Source organism: Vicugna pacos, chromosome 19, assembly GCF_048564905.1.
Source record: "Vicugna pacos chromosome 19, VicPac4, whole genome shotgun sequence".
NCBI lineage: Eukaryota > Metazoa > Chordata > Mammalia > Artiodactyla > Camelidae > Vicugna > Vicugna pacos.
Genome location: NC_133005.1, coordinates 36,369,805 through 36,388,647, shown reverse-complemented (window position 1 = coordinate 36,388,647; position 18,843 = coordinate 36,369,805). Strand labels below are relative to the sequence as shown.

The window sequence follows — 18,843 nt, the reverse complement described above, 5'->3', positions numbered from 1 at the left end:
GGAGTGTCCCCTAGCTTTCATCTACTTGTCAAAAGGACCTTTCATCGAGAAAAGGATGAGAAGCACCATCTGCAGGGTACAAGCTTTTTTTGTTTTGCAGCAAGGAGCTAATTTATCGCGCATACTTTGTCCCCTTTGAGCTTCCATCTCTCCAGTAGCACTTCCACATCACAGTAAAGAGTCAGGGTATACGTTCAGCATTCCAAAACCCTGAATTCCCAACTGCAAGTTTGCAAAGTTACTCCATCTTTCTAAGCCTCTGCTTCTTTATCTGCAAAGTGGGGATAAATAGTACCTGCTTCTAGAGGTGTAGTGAACTGAATGAGACAGTGCTCAGTACACAGGATGTCTGGTGCACAGCTGATGCTCAATAAATGACAGCCTTTGGTTCTAGGACATCAACAGAAGAGAACTTCTAGCAAGAATTTCCTCATTCCACATCCAGCTCCTCTACAAGCATACAGATGCATTCCAACTATACATGGCAGTGCCAAGCTAGTAAATGACAAAGACTGTGCTGTTGAGGGAAGAGACAGAGGAATAAGATACACACAGTTAGACTGGTTTCTTCACCCTCCCCAAAATACCTTCTTCCATTTGGTATATTCATTATATGAAAGCTAATCAGCAAGAAAGGTGCCTTGGCTGATAAGGATGCTCAGGAACCAGCTACATGCCACCATCACCCCCAACTTTTCCTTTTTAATGTACAAATGACACAGATTTATTAAAGTTTTAAAGCATTTTTTTTTTTTACAAACGGAGAAAAGAGACCAAGCCAGGATGACTTCCCAAAGGAAGGGATCTAAGAGCCGCTCCACGAGCTTCTTCAAGCCACCACGGCTACTTCCTCCTCTTGTATCTATGAAGAAAATGAGCAGAATAAAGACCACCCCCAAGACCAGAAAGAGGGAGGAGCTCACTTTCCAGGACAGGTTTCTTCTCCAACCCCACTCATAGCCTCTGGCATTCCAAAACTGCAAACAGTACCTGGAATTAGATTTAAAGTTTCCTCCTCGTCTCTGGTGGGGCAAGCCCAACTGTTTTCTTTCTTCAAAGGATGGGCTGTGAATGAGAAAAGACAACAAGATGTTGAACAAACCAGCAATGTCTCACCCCACCTGCTCCACCAGCTCCCACACAAAACAGCACCACAAACGCGTCATTTTCAGGGCCTGAGGTTCTAAACCTGTGTCTATTTCTGATAACGGGTTTTTAGAAGTCAAGGCCCAGCTTCAAAACAAGACTGGGAGAGGCCTTTCCTTCTAGGAAAACTACTTGGAAAACTTGGTCTACTCAGCCCCCAGCCGCAGCCCAGAGGATGTGGGGAGGAACAACATGCCCAAGAGCAGACCGGGATGCTTTGTTTGGGGTTCTGTCACTCCCCTGAGAGAAAGCTATTTCTGAACCAAAAATATGCCATGTCACCTCCAAGGCAGGAGAGTCTTAACACTTGTCTTAATTCTCACCCTGGACTGGCAGGGAGAGGGTAGATGGGAGCCCTTGAAATTATATATAGGCAGACCTCAGAGATACTGCAGGTCTGGTTCCAGACCACTGCAATGAAGTGAGTATTGAAATAAAGCAAGTCACACGGATTTTTTTGAGTTTCCTAGTGCATACAAGTTACGTCTACACTATACTACAGTCTATTAAGTGTGCATTATGTCTAAAAAAGCAATGCATGTGTCTTAATTAAAAAATACTCTATTGCTAAAAAATGCTAACTATCACCTGATGACACAAGATTGCCACAAACTTTCGGTTTGTATAAACTGCAATATCTGCGAAGTGCAATAAAACGAGATGTGTCTGTGGTATAAAGCTGTGGGTGTATAAGGAGTGGGAGTGGGGAAAGAGAGAAGGTTCAGAGCTTTCATCAGAAGACAGAGACCTCCAAGATGACTTAAAGTCCTACCCAGCTCGATATTTTTTCAAGGCCTTCTTGCTAGTGTTGGTGAGTTCTTCATCAAATACAGATTTCTTCACCTGCTTTTGCTTCTTCACTGTGCACAGAGAGAATGTATTAGACATGTCCTCTTTGGTCCAAACTCCTAAATCCCCTTAAGCTCAGGGTAATAGTTCCAAGTTCAGTGGATGCTCTGGCCTGATGTTTTACTGATATGGAAGCAAGACATCAGATCCCAGCAGAAAAGAGTTAAGGACTCAGAGTACCAGGTGTGAAGAACCACTCCAAAGGATGACTGCAGAGTCCAAAACTGGAATGGACCACCTAAATGTAAAATGAGCTGAAAACATCTTTGCTTCATTCTACTCTGACCCCCTCCTCCAAGTGGCAGCTGGTAAGGATTAGGCTCCAGAGTCAGAAAGGCCTGGATTCAAATCCTAGCTCTTCCTACTAACCATGGGGTCATTTGACCACTTGGAGCCAATAAAAGGACAGCTGTACACAGGTACATACTCACTACTCAAAAAACGTGGGCTCTTATCATCTTCCTCTTTTCCCCCTGACCACAAGCACAGGTATCAGGCAGAACCTTCCTACCAGCCCCTTCGGGCTTCCCATCTGCCTACCAGGGCCCCTCACTGGCTCCTCCTCAGGCATTGCTCGGGCCCGCTTGGCTCTGCGATTCCTCTTGGCCAGCCGCTCAGCAAACATCTGTGCCTTGAGGATTTCAAACTGGGACCTTTCCTCCGCCTCGGGAGAAAAATGACATGTGAGTATGGAACAGACCAGGCAGCGCTGACCCATGACCCTGGGCAGGGACCCAACTCCAGAGGGGAGCCACTCACTGTCATCTCCCCTTTTTTCTTGGCTTCCTTTATAAACTTCTTCCTTTTCTTCTTTCCTCTTAAGGCTAAGTCAAACTCCTGCAGAGCCTTGGCAACTGGGATGGGAAGAGAGTATGAGATTTCAGGTACCATTTTATAAAATCTTTTTTTAAACTTACAATAAGAAGTACACATATTTTAAATTGGTACTTAAGGGCTTATATATGTATCTAAATAAACATCTTCCTTACTTTTAATTGTGGCAAAATATATGTAACATACAATTTGCCATTTTACCCATTCTTAAGTGTACAATTCAGTACCATTAATTACATTCACAATATTGTACAACCATCACTGTTCTCTGTTTCTAAAACTTTTTCATTATCCCAAACAGAAGCTCTGTAGGCATTGAGTAATAACTCCCTCCCCATAACCCCTGGTGATACTCTGTTCTACTTTCTGTGTCTATGAATTCGCCTATCTAGGTACCTCATTTAAGTGGAATGACAGATGTTTGTCCCTTTGTGTCTGGATGACTTCACTGAGCATGTTTTCAAGGTTCATACTTGTAGCAGTATGAGAACTTCATCACGGCTGAATCATACATCCCACTGTACGTACATACCACATTCTGTGTATCCATTCATCTGTTGATGGACATGGGTTGTGTCCACCCTTTGGCTATTGTGAGTAATGCTTCAGTGAACACCGGCATACAAGGATTCGCTTAGCTTCCTGTTTTCAATTCTTTTGGGTATAGAACCAGGAGAGGAATTGCTGGGCCCAACGATAATTCTATTTTTAGCTTTTTGAGGAACCTCCCTGACATACTTTTTTCCTTCTTCCTCTCTTCTTTGGTTTGGAACCAGCTCCTCTCAGGCTCTGGGTTCGGAGCCTCCTTCCCCTTCTCCAGGAGCCGCTGTGCTGTGTTGATCTGTGGGGACAACAAAAGGGTGAAACTTGCATCTGATGATAATATAACACGGCAGCTGCACGAGGAGCCAGTCTGCAAATGCCTGGGGCTCTGATGAGCCTTTTGGCAAACAGCATTTCAGAAAGGCAGACCTGCAGGGGCCCATGCAGTCTGCCTACAAGCAGCATGGTGGACCAGAGCGCTCCCCACAGCCTCACCTGGGCTTCAGACTTTTGCATCTCTTTCTCTTCAGCCTCTAATTGCAGAACTGCATACACGTCTTTCTCCATTTTCTCAATCTTGTCCCGGAACTTGAGGATGACATCTCAAGGGAAGAGAACAAAAGAAATTTTAAAATAAGGATGAATATAGTGTAGCTGATAAAAATACGGCAGATGGGTATTCAGTGACATAGAAAACTGAGGTTTTTTAATGTATGACTTCTCTGCTTAACACCTTCGCAAAGGCTTCCTGATATTCCCAGAATAAATTCCAAACTCCTAAATGTGGCTCCTGCCTACCTCTCTGACCTCTGTGTCCCCCTTGCTCACCATGCCCTGGACCCTCTGGCCTTCCTTCTCTTACTCCCACACCAAGTGTGTTCACATCTCAGAGGCTTTGCCCTGGTTTTCTCTGCTGGACACACTCTGTCCCCAGACCACCCATGGCTGACTCATCCTTATCATCCAGGACTCAGTTCAAATGCCATCTGTTCAAGGCCTGTCCTCAACAGCGTTTCTAAAGGAGGCACTTCTCATGTCGTTCTCAATCACATCGACTATTAGCTTATTCATTGTCTTTCCCCATCAGAGTATCAGCTGTTTTGTTTCCTGCTGTATCCCCAATACGTAAACTAGAATAAACAGCAACAGATTGAATAAATTAAGTGAAAAATTTTTAAATGAAAAGGAAAAAAAAGAACCTATGAATGGAAGAAAAGGTCTGCAAAGCTATGTAACTAAATGCTAAGTGGTGAGCTCTTTCACATATAATTACATTTTTGCTCTTATTTGATTTACTTATTTCCAACACTGATTACATATTATTTTTGTAATTAAAAGAAATTTCTTAAGGATGTACTTTATATAACCCCTATGGATGAGAACAACAAATAGAATGAACGATATCTAAAAAGAATTAGTGTGGACCCCCTCCCCACCCTCTGCCCCGACTGAGAGGAAGGAGGGGAGGAGTTAGTGGGGATGTTGCCTCAAGAAGAGACCTTCTCTTCCCAAAGGCCAGCAAACAGCTACGAGTAGGGCACTTAGGGCACAAGTCTTTCCTCACTCCCTTTCACTCACAGAGAGGCTGAAGCCTAGAGAGGCCAGGGGAGACCTGCCCATGGCCTCACAGCAAGGAAGTGGCAGAGCTGGGGTTCAGATCTGGCTCCTAACTGCAACGCACACTCACCTGTTATCCTCTGCTCCCCCCATCCCATCTGATCTAGGACACTGCCCCACGCATCCAAACCCCCTGAGCTGCTGCACTGATGCCTGCTGACCTTGGGGCAGGATCCGGGCCTTCACAGGGGCCTTGGCAGCCTTTACAATCTCCTTCAGCATCTTCCGCTCTTCTTCCCCCACCAGAGAGACCGAGCGCCCAGCCCGGCCAGCACGAGCTGTTCGACCTACCCGGTGAACATAATGCTTAATGGTGTTGGGCATCGTGAAGTTGATGACCTGGAAGACCAAAGTGAAGCATCAGTCAGACCCGGAGTCGGCAGAGACAGGGTGACATGAGGAGGCAAAAGGACTTCCACCAAAAGCTCAAGGAGGATGAGACCTACTCACCGTTTTCACCCCCTCGATGTCAAGTCCACGGGCTGCTACATCTGTGGCCACGAGGATATCAATCTGTTCATCCTTAAAGCGCCTGAAAATAACCACAAACTTGTGGCTGGATATCTGACCCCAGTACTCTGCAGGGGCCTGAGCCAGCAGAGAGAACACAAACCCTTCCGGAGTCAAGCAGAAGAGTCTAGACCATCACAGTGAGGACAGATCCTAAATGTCATCCCCTCCAATACTTACAAGCCCCCTAAACATCCCACAACACAGAGCAAGCGTAGTTTTCTGCACATCACTTTAAGCAGCAATTCCTACAAATACAGAAGTTTGGGAACCACAAAGCTAGACTATGGGAAGTAGAATATGCAAATATCTCAGCATTCAAAACAGCCTTTCTTTAAGAAACAACACTCAGCTGCCTACAATGAATATGCATAGGTGGAGAGTTCTAAAGGGTTCCTCCTTGCCTACCAAGGTGACTCAGTTCTCCAAGAAGTAAACAAGGAATCACATGAAAAAGCACAGGGCCTGGAATTTGATTCCAGATCTCGTTCTAGCAGACCCAGGCATGGGCACTCTCTGGAAAAGCTGCAGAAGTCAGAACGTGTGCTGCAGCTTCCCAGGTCAGAATTTCCGGCTGTGATCCCAGCAGCTCCCACACTCAGGCCCTGGGGCAAGACTATCGTTTTCTACAAAGTCCAAGTTCTGAATATATCTAGACATGAGCTTACAATGGTTAGGCTAAAATGTCTGAAATGAGGAACTGTGCTATGTCCCCTGCTATTGCTCTAACACGACCTCTGGGTAGTATTTTCCCTCGGGAATGAAGAGGGCCCTCTCTGAAGGATGGCTAGGAGCCTCAGCCCCCCCAGACTTTACCGGAGGGCCTCCAACCGCTGCGTCTGTGACAGGTTGCCGTGGAGCTCGCCCACCTGCAGTCCCATGAGCCCCAGGAGGATGTGCATGCGGTGGGCCTGCTTCTTGGTCTGGGTGAACAGCATCACATGGTCGGTGAAGGTTCTCATCAACAGAGCTGCCAGGGAGAGAAAAGTGAGCCGGCAGCCGCCTCCAACACATACTCCCTCCTCGGCTGCAAACTGGTTGCTGTGCCTGGCATGGGGGAGGCAGGTGAGGTCCCTGCTTGTGGCGCTCCCACTCCTGGGCAGAGACAGGGAAGCCAATTCCCAGTTCTTGAGGGGGATAAATGCCATGAGAGAGTTAAGAGAAGATGGGGCGGCTTCAGGGCTGACTTTTCCTGAAGAGGTGACATTAGGCTGAATGACAAGACAGGCTCATCCATGAGAAGACTTGGGGGGAGATTCCAGGCACAGGAAAGAGCAAACATAAAAGGCCCCATAAAACATAAAAGCTTGGTGGGTTTGAAAAGCGAAAACAGGTGAGTGTGGCTGGAGCACCATGAGCTGAGGTGCTAAGGCCAGGGCTCTAGGCAGGCAGGGGGCTCCACGCAGGCAGGGGCAAGTCTCAGAGCATCTTATGGAACTCGCTAGGGAGCGTGGATTTCAGCCTAAGAGTAACGCAAGACACTAGAGGGTTTTAAATAGCAAAGGAACAGGAGCGAATGCTCGATTATAAATGGTCCTTTGGAATGATCTGCAGTGTGGAGACGGGGCTACCAAGGGACAGGGTGGAAGCAGACAGCCAGGTAAGAGGCTGCTGCAATAATCAGGCAACACAGTAGTGGCCGGGATGGAGGGCCAGAGGGCCAGCTGCGGGGAGGTGGGTAGTTCAGCAGGATATAAAGAGGACTGGATGGTGGGAGGGAGGGGACTCACTGAAAGAAAGGGAGGAAGAACTAGTGAAGGTGAGGGGCAGCCGGGCAGCAGTATCACACTGAGTTAGGGGGTACTGGATGGAGGGGGCATCCGGGGACAACCACCCGGGGGGCCGAGTGCCCCACCCTGCTCAGCCCCACCCTGGGCTTTCACCTGCCACAACAGCTTCCCGGTCCCCTTCCCGAGTTGGCCGGATCCGGATGAACTCCTGTCGCAGGAAGGGGGCCACGTCCGTGTTGCTGTTCACAAATATCCGCACGGGGTTCTTCAAGGAGACAGAAGCCAGATCTTTCACCTGCCAGGCACAAAGACAGGGATGCTCACCGGCCTGCCAGGAGGCGAGGAAGAAAGCAAGCCCCTGCCACAGCCCAGCCAGCCCTGGGGGCCTCTGCACTGTCCTTCCACTCCCTGCCCGGCTCCCCACAGCCCACCTCATCCGTCATTGTGGCTGAGAAGAGCATGGTCTGGCGGTGATGGGAACACATTCGGATGATCTCCTTCATCTGTTCCTCAAAGTACTCGTCCAGCATCCTGGTGGGCAGGGGAGGGGAGGAATCAGAGAAATGCACTGAGCTCGAGGCTATCTCAAGCAGAAAACACCAGCCAGGCGATGTTTGGATACTACCAATGGTTATGTTCCAGGCTCATTTATTTACTTATTTTACTAGTGTTATCTTAGCTTTTTACCAAGATTCACCCAGAATTATCATTTGGCCACTTTTGCTTTATCTTTCTTTTGCTCAACTGTATGCTGCAGATATCACGACCCTTGACCCCTAAATATTTCAGCACATCTTTCCTAAAAACAATGACCTTCTCCTACATGTGCAATGTCATTATCACACTCAAGAAATTCAAGTGTCTGAATATTACCTAAAGCAAAGTACAGTCTATATTCAAATTTCCTTAACTGTCCCAAAGATGTCATCTTACAGCTGTCTTATTTTTTTAGTCCAGTAATCAAAGTTCCTACATTGTACTTCGTTGTCATGTCTCTTTAGTCTCCTTAGTCTAGAAAGTCCCCTCACGCTTTTCCACACTCTGCATCTAATTATTTCCCAGTGACTAGATTCAACAATCAGTGCTGGGACAACGTGCGCAGATGCAGCCGTGAACTTCTCTCTCAATCCACCCTGAGACAGATCGTCAGTCTGTTTCAGTGGATGTGAGTTTGGCCCCTTGGTTAAGGTGGTGTCTGCCAGCTCTCTCCCCTGGTAAAGGCACCTTTGTTTTTGCAGGTAATAATAATCTGTGAGATTGCTTTGACTCCAGTTTTTTCAACTGATCCAATCCTTGACTGTTTCTCCTCCAGTTCAGGCTCCAGGAGGATCAGGTACCACACTTAGTTGTCATGTCTCCTTGGTCTCCTTAATCTGAAATTTTCCATAGGTGTTGACATTTTTGATATTTAAAACCTAAATCAGATGGTGTTCCCTAGGCTTAGAATGATCTCCTTTACCTCCTTCAGGCCTCAAGAATGGTCAAGAGGGCCAATCAGTTATTCAACACCAACTGAGCATCTGCTAGATTCCAGACACAGCCCTGGGCACTGGGATGTGGCAGCAAGCAGCGCAAAGCCGGCCCTTCTCGAACATGAAGTTCTGGGGAGAGGAGGGACACAGCCACCCCACGAGCATTCAGGTAACAGTGCAAGGGGTCAAGGAGGTGTAGCACCTTGGACAACGTAAGGCAGGAAGGGAAGGGTGAGATGATGGTATGAGGGGAGGGCAGAAACTGTTATAGGGAGTGGCCAGCAGAGGACCCTCAGGTAAGTGACAACTGGAGCAGAAACCTGGCGAGGTAAAGGAGGTCATTTCAAGCTGAGGAAATGACAAGAGCAGAAGAGAAGCCCTAAAGTAGGCGTGTGCAGACGGGATTGACCAGTGGATGTCCTGGGTAGGGGGTGAAAATGAGACAAGGATGGTACTGAAGAATTTTGGCCTGAACAACAGAACGACAGATCTGCCCTTCACTGGGATGGGAAGAAGGGGAGAGGCATAGAGGATAAGAAGATGGGTTAAGGATCCGGTTAGTGTGGAGATGCTTCAAGTTGAGAGTGAACTTGAACAGGCTTCTTTTCCCTGCCACCTCCACATTAGTCCAGTTCATTAAGAGTTCATCCTGTTACGTCGTGAAGGAAAAGGTGAGCTGATGGGACACAAGTGAGAGAAAGGCAAGAAGAGAGAGAGGGAGGGAGAGAGAAGGAAGAAGTAGGGAAGGAGAGAGGGAGTCCCCATCACAGTACTAGAGGCTGTTTGTTGACTCCTCGCTAGGCACTGGCACTTTACCAGAGTTACTCCTTGGATCCTCAACACCATGAGATGGGTACTTATCCACACTTACAAACAAGAAAAGGTTTTGCTTTGAGAATCTAAATAACATTTCCCAATTTCAGGAAGAGGCAGAGTCCAAATTAGACTTACCTTCCCTCTTAACCATCACATTACGGAAAGGGACAGAAAGAGAGCAGGATAATCCGGGCTAAGATGGACAAAGGTGCACGTGAGCAGCTGAACTGGTGAGAGCATGCAGGAGAATGTGGAGTGCAGGTTCCCATCAGGGCTGTGGCTCTTGGGACCCCACCATGTCAGGTGTACCTGTCAGCCTCATCCAGGATGAGCACCTCGATGCTGCTCAGGTGGAAGGAAGGGCAGTTGTGGAGGTGATCGATGAGCCGGCCCGGGGTGGCGATGAGAATGTCAGGCGCGGCCCGAAGGGCTGCTTCCTGAGACTTCACGTCTAGGCCACCTGCAAAGGGAAGAGCCCACCAGGTGGCCAGCTGAGTCATTCACCAGTACTGATGAGCAAATGGCAGAGCACAAGACTGACAAAGGCCCCGCTCATGTGGATTTTACAATACACTGGGAGAGACAGGTTATTTAATTACAATTGTGCTAAGTGCGAAAAGCAAAAAAGATGATGATACAAAGGCACTTCCAATTAGAACGATTCAACCATCCAAGGACTGAGAGAAGCAGCTGCGAAACTGCTACCTTTCCACGTCGCCTACAGCTCCCACCACATAAGGAGGATAAAATGAAGGTTAGTTTATGGTCTCATATAATACCATCAGAAAAATTCTGCCGCAAATAATATTTGATTCATTACTCATGCCAAGCAAAAATTATATCCTAAATTTGCTCAGTACCAAGAAAAAATTTTTTTTCATAATTTTGAAATATCATTTTGTAAGGCTGCAAACCACCTCCCATCTCCCCACTATTTACTATGAAACCTTGTCATCTGGTTTTTTGTTTTCTATTTATTAATTGAATTATAGTCAGTTACAATGTGTCATCTGGTTCTTAAGTGGATTCATTCACAAATAGGCTTTCCTGGCCCCCATCACCCTCAGACAGTGGGGCACATCCATCTTCCACATGCTAAGTCTCTCAGGGCAGCCAGCCCTCCCTCAGACACTCACCCACAGCCAGGCAGGTGGTGATGCTGCAGAACTGGGCCAGCTGCTTGGTGACGGAGTGTACCTGGATGCCCAGTTCCCGGGTGGGAACCAGCACCAGCACGCGGGTCACTGGAGCCTGGCGGGGTTTGTAGATCAGACGCTCCAAGACGGGCAAGGCAAAAGCTGCAGTTTTACCTGGAGGGAAGGGCAGCAGGACAGCAATGAGAAGAGCTTCGGTCCCTCCCAGGTTCAAGTTTTCACCTGCGCACAGAAAACCTACATCTCTGCTCAGAGGGAAGTGAAGCCACTTATTTTTCATAAAACCTTTTTCTGATTTTTATACCATGTGGTTAATGTAAAAAGTCTGAGAAATACAAAAAATAATAATAATAATAATAAAAATCACCCACAGTTCAGCCAACCATAGATAAGAATGAACGTAATGGTATCTATATTATCAATCTTTTTTTAATTGAAATGTAAAAATATAAATTTTAATAGAATAGCACTATATATTCTGTTTAGTAACTTCCCTTTTTAAAAAAACTTAACATGTATTTTCCTATTTAAGTATTCTTTACTTTCTTAAATTGGTTGGACAGTATCCTAGTCCATGACTATTTCTCTTCTATTCTATTACATGAGTGTATAGTTACCTGTACTAACATACAATGTTGTGATAAACAGCCCTTTTATAAAATATTTACTGCTATGACGGGGCCTATAATGGGAGTGACAGGTGGTCACGGTCACAGACACGCCCTGATAGGATTAAATAAAGATGACCTTCACCAGACCCTCTGAAACCTGTGACCTGTGACTGTTCTATTTTTAAAAAGTAGAGGTTTTAAAGGAATAGAAAAATATATATGAAGTTTTTTAAAAAAGGAGAGTTACTTATCTGAGAAAGCCTTAGTACTAGGCTCCGAAAAATGAGTTTATAAATCTGATGGTTATTTGAAAGAATTCTGTGAAAATATATTGGAAAAAAATGTGGTAAAAGCTGTATGAAAAAGTGTTAGTTTTTTTCCTTTTTATGCTTGATCTGATTTGAACATTTACGGTTAGAAAGTACATTGTGAAAATCAACTTATATATTTTACAAATAAAGAAGTGTATTTTTTATAAAAGTAGAAAAAAAAGGAAGTTACGATACAGAATATATAATCTTTATCGCATTAAAATTTATGTGTGCATATTTAGCAAAGTGGCTTCTTGGTAAGTCAACCTAGAGCCTACTCTGTGTTGAACATCCTCCTGCCTCCTCCTCTCCCGCCCCCACCCCCAAGTCCCTATCCTTTTCACCTGTCCCAGTGGCTGCACAGGCACAGATGTCCTTCCCCAACAGACCCACAGGTATGCATGCCTTCTGGATCGGGGTGGGCTGCTTGAAGCCCATGGCAGTGATGGCCTGAAGAGAAAAGACAGGGTCAGACAGGAGGGGCAAGGGGAGTCTCACATGAAGCAAACAAGGCAGGTTTCCAAACAGGTTTCAATCCCCCTCAGCCACTCAGTCCACCTACTGTGTGTGAGAAGCTATTCTAGGTACTGAGGATATAGCAGTAAACAAAAGAAATAGCAACTCTGCCCTTAGGAATCTTAGAATCTGGTAGAAAAAAACAAACATACCTCCTAAAAAGGTAAATGCTACGGAGAAGGCTACAGCAGTCGAAGGGCCTGCTGGAGGGCAGGAGGGGAGGGGTGAGTGCAATTTACAGCAGGGTTGTTAGGGAAGAGGACTGAGCAAGGGACCAAGGAGAACCCTGAAAGATGTGAGGAGCACCTCAAGCAGATTTCTGGAACGACCTTCCAGGCACAAGGAATCACAAAGTGCAAAGGCCCTGAGGAAGAAGACGCCTGACCTGTTTGAGGGCCACTGAGGAGGCCAGTGCGGCCAGAGCAGAGTGAGCACTAAAATACATCATCAGAGGGGACCACATGGGGCAGGGCCATACAGGGCAAGACAGAACATGTGTGTAGGGTTCTCTGACAGCTGTGTGCACAACAGAGTTTAGGAGGCGAAGAGTGCAGTTTTGGGCAGGGAGCCCAGTTACATGGAGACTGCAAGAATCCCATGGCTGACAAAAGAAGCCACTACCTTCAGAAGAGGGCGGGAAAGGTTCATGTCCTGGAATGAGAGATTTTCATCATACTGAGATGCATCTTCAAAAAATCCTCCTGCCTCCTGCACCAGAAAATCAAAAGACAGAATAAGAATTCAGCAAAAAGGGCTCAAGAAAACTAAATGACCTCAAAATCCTTTCAGGTTGTAAAAACAAGCTGCACACTGTTATCCAAGCCCACGCTCACCTGTCCTTTCTTCTTCTTCTTCCGCTCCTTCACTTTGAGGGTATCTATGGAGAAAACGAGAGCTGATAATCAGGGCTCATATTTATTGAGGACTCACAGTCTGCTGGACATGGACCTAAGTGTGGGATGTGGATGGACACCTCACTGAATCCACGCCAAGACCTGGGGAGCTACTGTCATCAGCATCACCCCACAGATGAGGACGTCGTGCAGCTGCGCAGGTCAGTCACTCATCCAAGGTCAGACAGGAAACAAACTCAGCAAGTTCCAGAGACCAGGCTCTCAACCACTGTGCTATATAATGATGCTTTAGCACTCATTTCTGCAAGAAACATTTACGGAGCACTCATTATGCGGCTGGACCCATCTGAGGTGGGATGTGGGGGACCTAGCACCCCAAATAAGTTGGAGTCATAGGGGTGCCAGCAGCTGGGTATGACTGGAGATGAGGAAAAGAGCAAACTCTGCCTGCAAAGTACAACCACCCTAACAAAATCCCAAGAAAAAAAGAAAAGCTAAAAGAACGGAGTGCAGTATGGAGATCTTACGTGTAACTGTGCAGAAGAGCATAGAATAGCCTACAAAGGAAAGGCAAACAAACACTTCCCAACTTCCTGTCCCCATTTCTGACAGCATCACCTACCTGCTTTGGTGAGGATGTTCTCATCACCTGACGAGTAGTCACTCTCTGATTCTTCATCTTCTGAGCCTTCCTCATCTTTCCCTTCGAGGTCTTCCTGCTCCTCTGGTTCAGAACCCTCCTTCACTTCTTTCTCTTTCTCCAACTTCTCAGACTTGGCTTCTTTAGCCTAGAAAAAAAAAAAACTGTAATAAAGCAAGGCAACTACAAGCTTTAAGGAAATCCAGAATCTACAAAGAGCAACATTATATTCCCCAGCCTGCAAGAATACTATGCAGATTCCTAGTGAATATTAACCAGACACACAGAGGAGCCTGCCTTTACCAGCCTCACTCCAACCCAGGCTCAGAGAGAAACGGTGGGGTCGTGCTGAGAGTAAAGCTCAGGGCTTTACTTACAAAGAGAAGTAACTGTTTTGCTTACTCACTTCTGTTTTCCTTTTCTTTCGAACCTTTTCAATCTTCTCATCTAATGTCGTGGCTGCCCTCTGCAGAAAAAAATAAAGAGATGAAAAAGAAACAGACATATGGGAAAGAGGCAAGGCAAGGTTCTCTGAAGGCAGTGTCTCATATTAATATAGGAAATGCTTGTTTGTCCTTGGACAGATTAATCAATCTGTAGATTATGAACACACAAAAAATTAAATAAATTATCTGTTTGTGAAAAAACTTTAGATTACTTGGAACCAGTAAGAACATCCACATTTCAGAAGGTGTTTACTATTCAGAATGATACAATGACCAAGAGATGTCACATTATATCTGAATGCTACTTAGAAAAACTCTTCCCCTTGCCAGTCAGACATAATTTAGCCTCTCAAATAGAACGTTGAAATCTGAGCAAATTCAGGTAATACTGGATATTGCTAAAACTTAAGAAAAAGAAGAGGTTAAGTAATGGTAGGCCCATTTTACGCATGTTCAAAGCACCCTAAACTGCTAAGGCATTTACCACAGCTACAATTAACTGTGTAATTACTTGTCTAGTCATTTCCAAGCCTGCTAGAGTATAAGCTTTATAAGGCCAAGACTTTAATTACATGGGGGTCCATATGAAAAGAAAAAACATCCTCTCAAGATGACATGACCTTGAAAAGACAATGCTGCTTTATTTCAGTCAGAACAAGGACCAGCAGAGTCTGGATTAAACTGCTCTGAGCAGGCAATATTTCTCTTGGAAGTGCATGAAATCAAAAATAACTTTCACACATCATCTGCTTATTTATTAACCAGACTCAAAGAAAAGCATGGGATCGGCAAACAAGCAGATGACAGTGACGTTTGTGGCTGTGCTGTGTGGGAACCAGGGACCCTAAACAGTAAGGCCACGTGATGTCACCTGGCAAGTGACAAAGAATGACAGTATCTGTGGGGCAGAGTCTAGATGTATCAAAAACTACTACCAAGGATACCTACTAGATGGTTCTTTGTTACAAACCGACATTAAAAAAGATTTCTTTCTAATAATCAAAACAAGGAGTGAACAGCTGAAAAAGAGACCATTTAACATAGCTATGTCCATGTTTTAAGTCAAGCAATTTATATGTAACATTTGGTATTCCTAAACCACTGGACCCTGCAACCCACTGCCCAATCTTAATAGCCCACGGCCTAGAGCTGCCTATCACTATCAGTCTCACCTTCTTCTTGAGCTGGCTCATGACGTCAGCCATGGCCCAACTGCCATCGTACATCCCCGCCTTCTCAGTGAAAACAAAGTCAGGGTTGAAATCGGCACTGCGGTTCTTCTGCAAGGCTTTCTGCTTTCTGCCCAGCACAATGGGCCCCTGGGAAGAGGGAGAAGCAAATGACTGTGGGACTGAGATGAAAGAACACTAGGAAAAGAAGGAAATGAGGATATCCAATAAGAGAACAGAAATATACAAGGCAAAAACAGACAGATGACAAGAAGCAGCAGACCAACCTACAGTTGTCCTGGGAGATTTTTTACACACCTCACTAACTGACACATCAAGCAGAAAACAAATGGATAAGTCTGTAGAAAATCTGAACAACACAATTAATAAGCTTCATTCCAATGAACATAGAACACTGCACTGGAGAATGCACATTCTTTCTAAGCACATATGGAATAGTAGCAGAAATGAATCACACAGTAGGCCTTTTAAGCAAATCTCCAGTAAGTTCCCCCCAAGTCAATATTATATAGACTCTGTTCTCTGACCACAACTTAATTAAATTAAAACTCAATAACAAAACAAAAAATAACTTTAAAAACTCATACATTTGGAAACTGGAAAGGAAGGGGGACTGGCTGAACTGTGGCTTCAGGAGGATAAACTGAGAAGAAAAAGCCCTGAGAACTAAAAAGTGCTATACTGACATTTTTTTTCTTACCTGAGTTAAACAATCTCATAAGAACTCTGACTCAAAACTTTATTACTAATAATAATTCTATATCATTTCTCTCGTGCCTAGTTTAACTACCAATGGTTGCATAGCACTTCATACTTGGAGTTTTGCATTGTCATTTGCCAAATTTGCTTCAGTCCTTTTCTGTGGTGGTTTTCCATTCAAGAAGTGAAAAGATCACTCGGTTGCTAAGTGGAAAATACACTTACAGGGGTGGCAAGAGAAAGTGCTAGAGACCAGGTATGTTTGGGCTGTGGGTATTCAGGTGCAAGATGGCAGTGGCTTGGACTAGGGAAAAGTGTGGACTGAGAGGGGAAGAAGCTTAAGGGAGATCCTTGAGCTAGCCTGCAAAACACTGGTGGGGAGAAAGGATGAAGAAGCTGAATGACTCTAAGATTTCTCCACTGAGATGAAGCAGGTGGGGAGGGGGAGGAAGATCAGAGTTCAGCTTTGGAAAAGTTGAATTTTAGAGGCCAAGGGACATCGAAACGGAGGTGTCCTTGGGCAGATGAGGCCGCAGAAGAGAAATCACCTGAGCTGGATCCTTATAAAGGGTGAGTATACCTTTTCGTGACACTGATCCCCTTTTAACTGCCATACTGTTTAACATCTCTAACTCCCCACCTCAACATAAGCTTCAGGAGAGTGGTGTTCTTTGCCCATCTTGTTCACTGCTGTGTCCTGATGCTTAACACTTGGTGTAGCACGTGTAAATATTCAATAAGTACTGACTTATGAACGCATGGATAACCAGGGCTCCTTGAGTAGGACCCAGGACTGACTCTAGATCTCTATGACACCGACCCTGGATTACATATCAGTTCAGTGAATGGGTATTGAGTTCACCAAGGCAACATGGAATGGCACGGGCACAGGCGAGGTGAGGAAAAGCTAGTGGCGAGCAAATTGAGGAGGATCTGGGGGGTCCGAGTGAGACCCAGGCACACCTGCCGGCCTGACAGAGGCTGCTGAGCACTTGGGGCAGGGGCCTGAAGCTTCACGGGGAAGGGAAGCGGTCAAGGACATCGACTGCCCGCCGCCGCGCTCCCACCCGCGATAGCTCTTACCTCCTCCTCCTCGTCTTCGGAGTCAGTCTCGGGCTCCACTGGCACCTCATCATCGTCGCCTATGGTCCCGATTAAACCCAGCTCCGCAAGCATGTTGCCTCAACAGCCACTTCCGGAAACCAGCGCGGTGCGCCGTCAGGCCCTCAGAGTTCCGCGGCCTCCGCGTCGTCACCGCGCATGTGCTGACACCACTTCCGTTTGGAGGCCGCCCCTACCGTGCACTCCCCCCCCAACTCTTGCAGAGCGCATGCGGCAAGTTGGGGCGTGGTTTTGTGTGACGCTCTCAAAGGGCGGGGTTTGTGTTAAATAAATTCTATTATCTTGGTGCTCAGAAAGCGGTGAGACGGTTGGAGAAGTGTGCGAGGTGTGGAGGAGGAAGTCTAAAGAGGTGCGTGGATAAGCTCTGTATTTATGTACAAAAAATTGTGTCAGGAAAGTCAATAAACGTTAGCAGTGATTGTCTCTAGATGGTAGGATTATAAGTGATTTCCATTTTCTTTTTAGATTTTTTCCCACAATAAACACCTATTTTCATAAAAAAAAAAAACTTAAGTACTTCTACACTTATTAACTAACTTAATCCTCACGGCAACCCTAGCAAATGGTACCATTACTGTCACCCTTTTACAGATGAAGAAACTGAGGCACATAGACATTCCCAAGATCACAGAACCACGTACTTAGGGATTATAACCCAAGCATTGGCTCCAGGGTCCCTAGGAAAGTAGATCTCACAGCTTAACAGGAACTTTTCCTCTCTTTTCTGCCTGTGGAAATCTTACTGACTTAACTTTCCCTAAGCACCACCCTCTACATGAAGTCTTCCTGGACTACCTATCTTCCTTCGTAGCTGTTTGCTCTTTCCATGTCAGCACTTTCTACTTGCCACAGAGTTGTAGTTGTCTCACAAAAAATTCATGTTTTTAAAAACTATTTATAAGTGTACCATTCATTGGTGTTTGGTACACTCACCATGTTGTACAACCATCATTACTGTATGTTTCCCAGACTTTTTCATGAGCTCAAACAGAAGCCCTGTTAACTGTTAAGCAATAACTCCCCATTCTCCTCTTTCCCCAGTTCTTGGTAACCTCTAATCTACTTTCTGTCTCTCTGAATTTGCCTGTTCTAGATATTTCATGAAAACTGAAATATACAATATTTGTTCTTTTTTGTCTGGCTTATTATACTTAGCATAGGGTTTTCAAAGTTCTATCTTGTAGCTTGTGTTAGAACTTCATTATGGCTGAATAATGTTCTATGGGATGGATCTACCACATTTTGTTTATCCATTTCATCCGTCAATAGACACTTGAGTTGTTTCTGCCTTTTGGCTATTGTAAATAATACTGTAATGAACATTGGTGTGCATGGATCTATTTGAATTCCTGTTTTCAATTATTTTGAGTATATACCTAAGAGTGAAATTGCTGGGTCATATGGTAACTTTATGTTTAGCTTTTTGAGGAGCCACCAAAATGTTTTCCACAGTGGCTACACCGTTTTACATTCCTACCAGTAATGTCTGAGTGTTTCAATTACTCCACATTCTTGCCAACATGTTTGTTTATTTGTTGTTACAGCCTCAGATATCTTTTAATAGTGGTTGTGATGGTGATGAGTTTCATATTCTGGCATCAGATGCAGTCTTGTGAATAAAGAACACCTACCACGTGGGGGGAGGGTATAGCTCAGTGGTAGAGCACATGCTTAGCATGCATGAGGTCCTGGGTTCAACCCCCAGTACCTCCATTAAAAAATACATACATAAATAAATAAATGTAATTACCTTCCCCCACAAAAACAAAAACAAGAATTCCTA

General features: G+C 45.4%; 1 protein-coding gene across 1 annotated transcript; it reads right to left on the bottom strand.

Annotated features, from left to right (window-relative positions):
- Nucleotides 1-682: 682 nt before the first annotated feature.
- On the bottom strand, nucleotides 683-17,394 carry DDX27 (DEAD-box helicase 27). The gene is made up of 21 exons (XM_006206669.4): nucleotides 17,022-17,394; nucleotides 15,222-15,368; nucleotides 14,010-14,069; nucleotides 13,586-13,751; nucleotides 12,943-12,986; nucleotides 12,731-12,817; nucleotides 11,938-12,043; nucleotides 10,654-10,827; nucleotides 9,827-9,977; nucleotides 7,661-7,760; nucleotides 7,383-7,524; nucleotides 6,316-6,469; nucleotides 5,440-5,521; nucleotides 5,151-5,328; nucleotides 3,868-3,974; nucleotides 3,568-3,670; nucleotides 2,755-2,849; nucleotides 2,536-2,659; nucleotides 1,919-2,006; nucleotides 991-1,065; nucleotides 683-862 (listed from the first exon to the last, which is right to left on the bottom strand). Exons 1-21 carry the CDS (start codon nucleotides 17,112-17,114, stop codon nucleotides 844-846), a joined length of 2,295 nt encoding a protein of 764 aa, XP_006206731.1. The 5' UTR covers nucleotides 17,115-17,394; the 3' UTR covers nucleotides 683-843.
- Nucleotides 17,395-18,843: the final 1,449 nt, after the last annotated feature.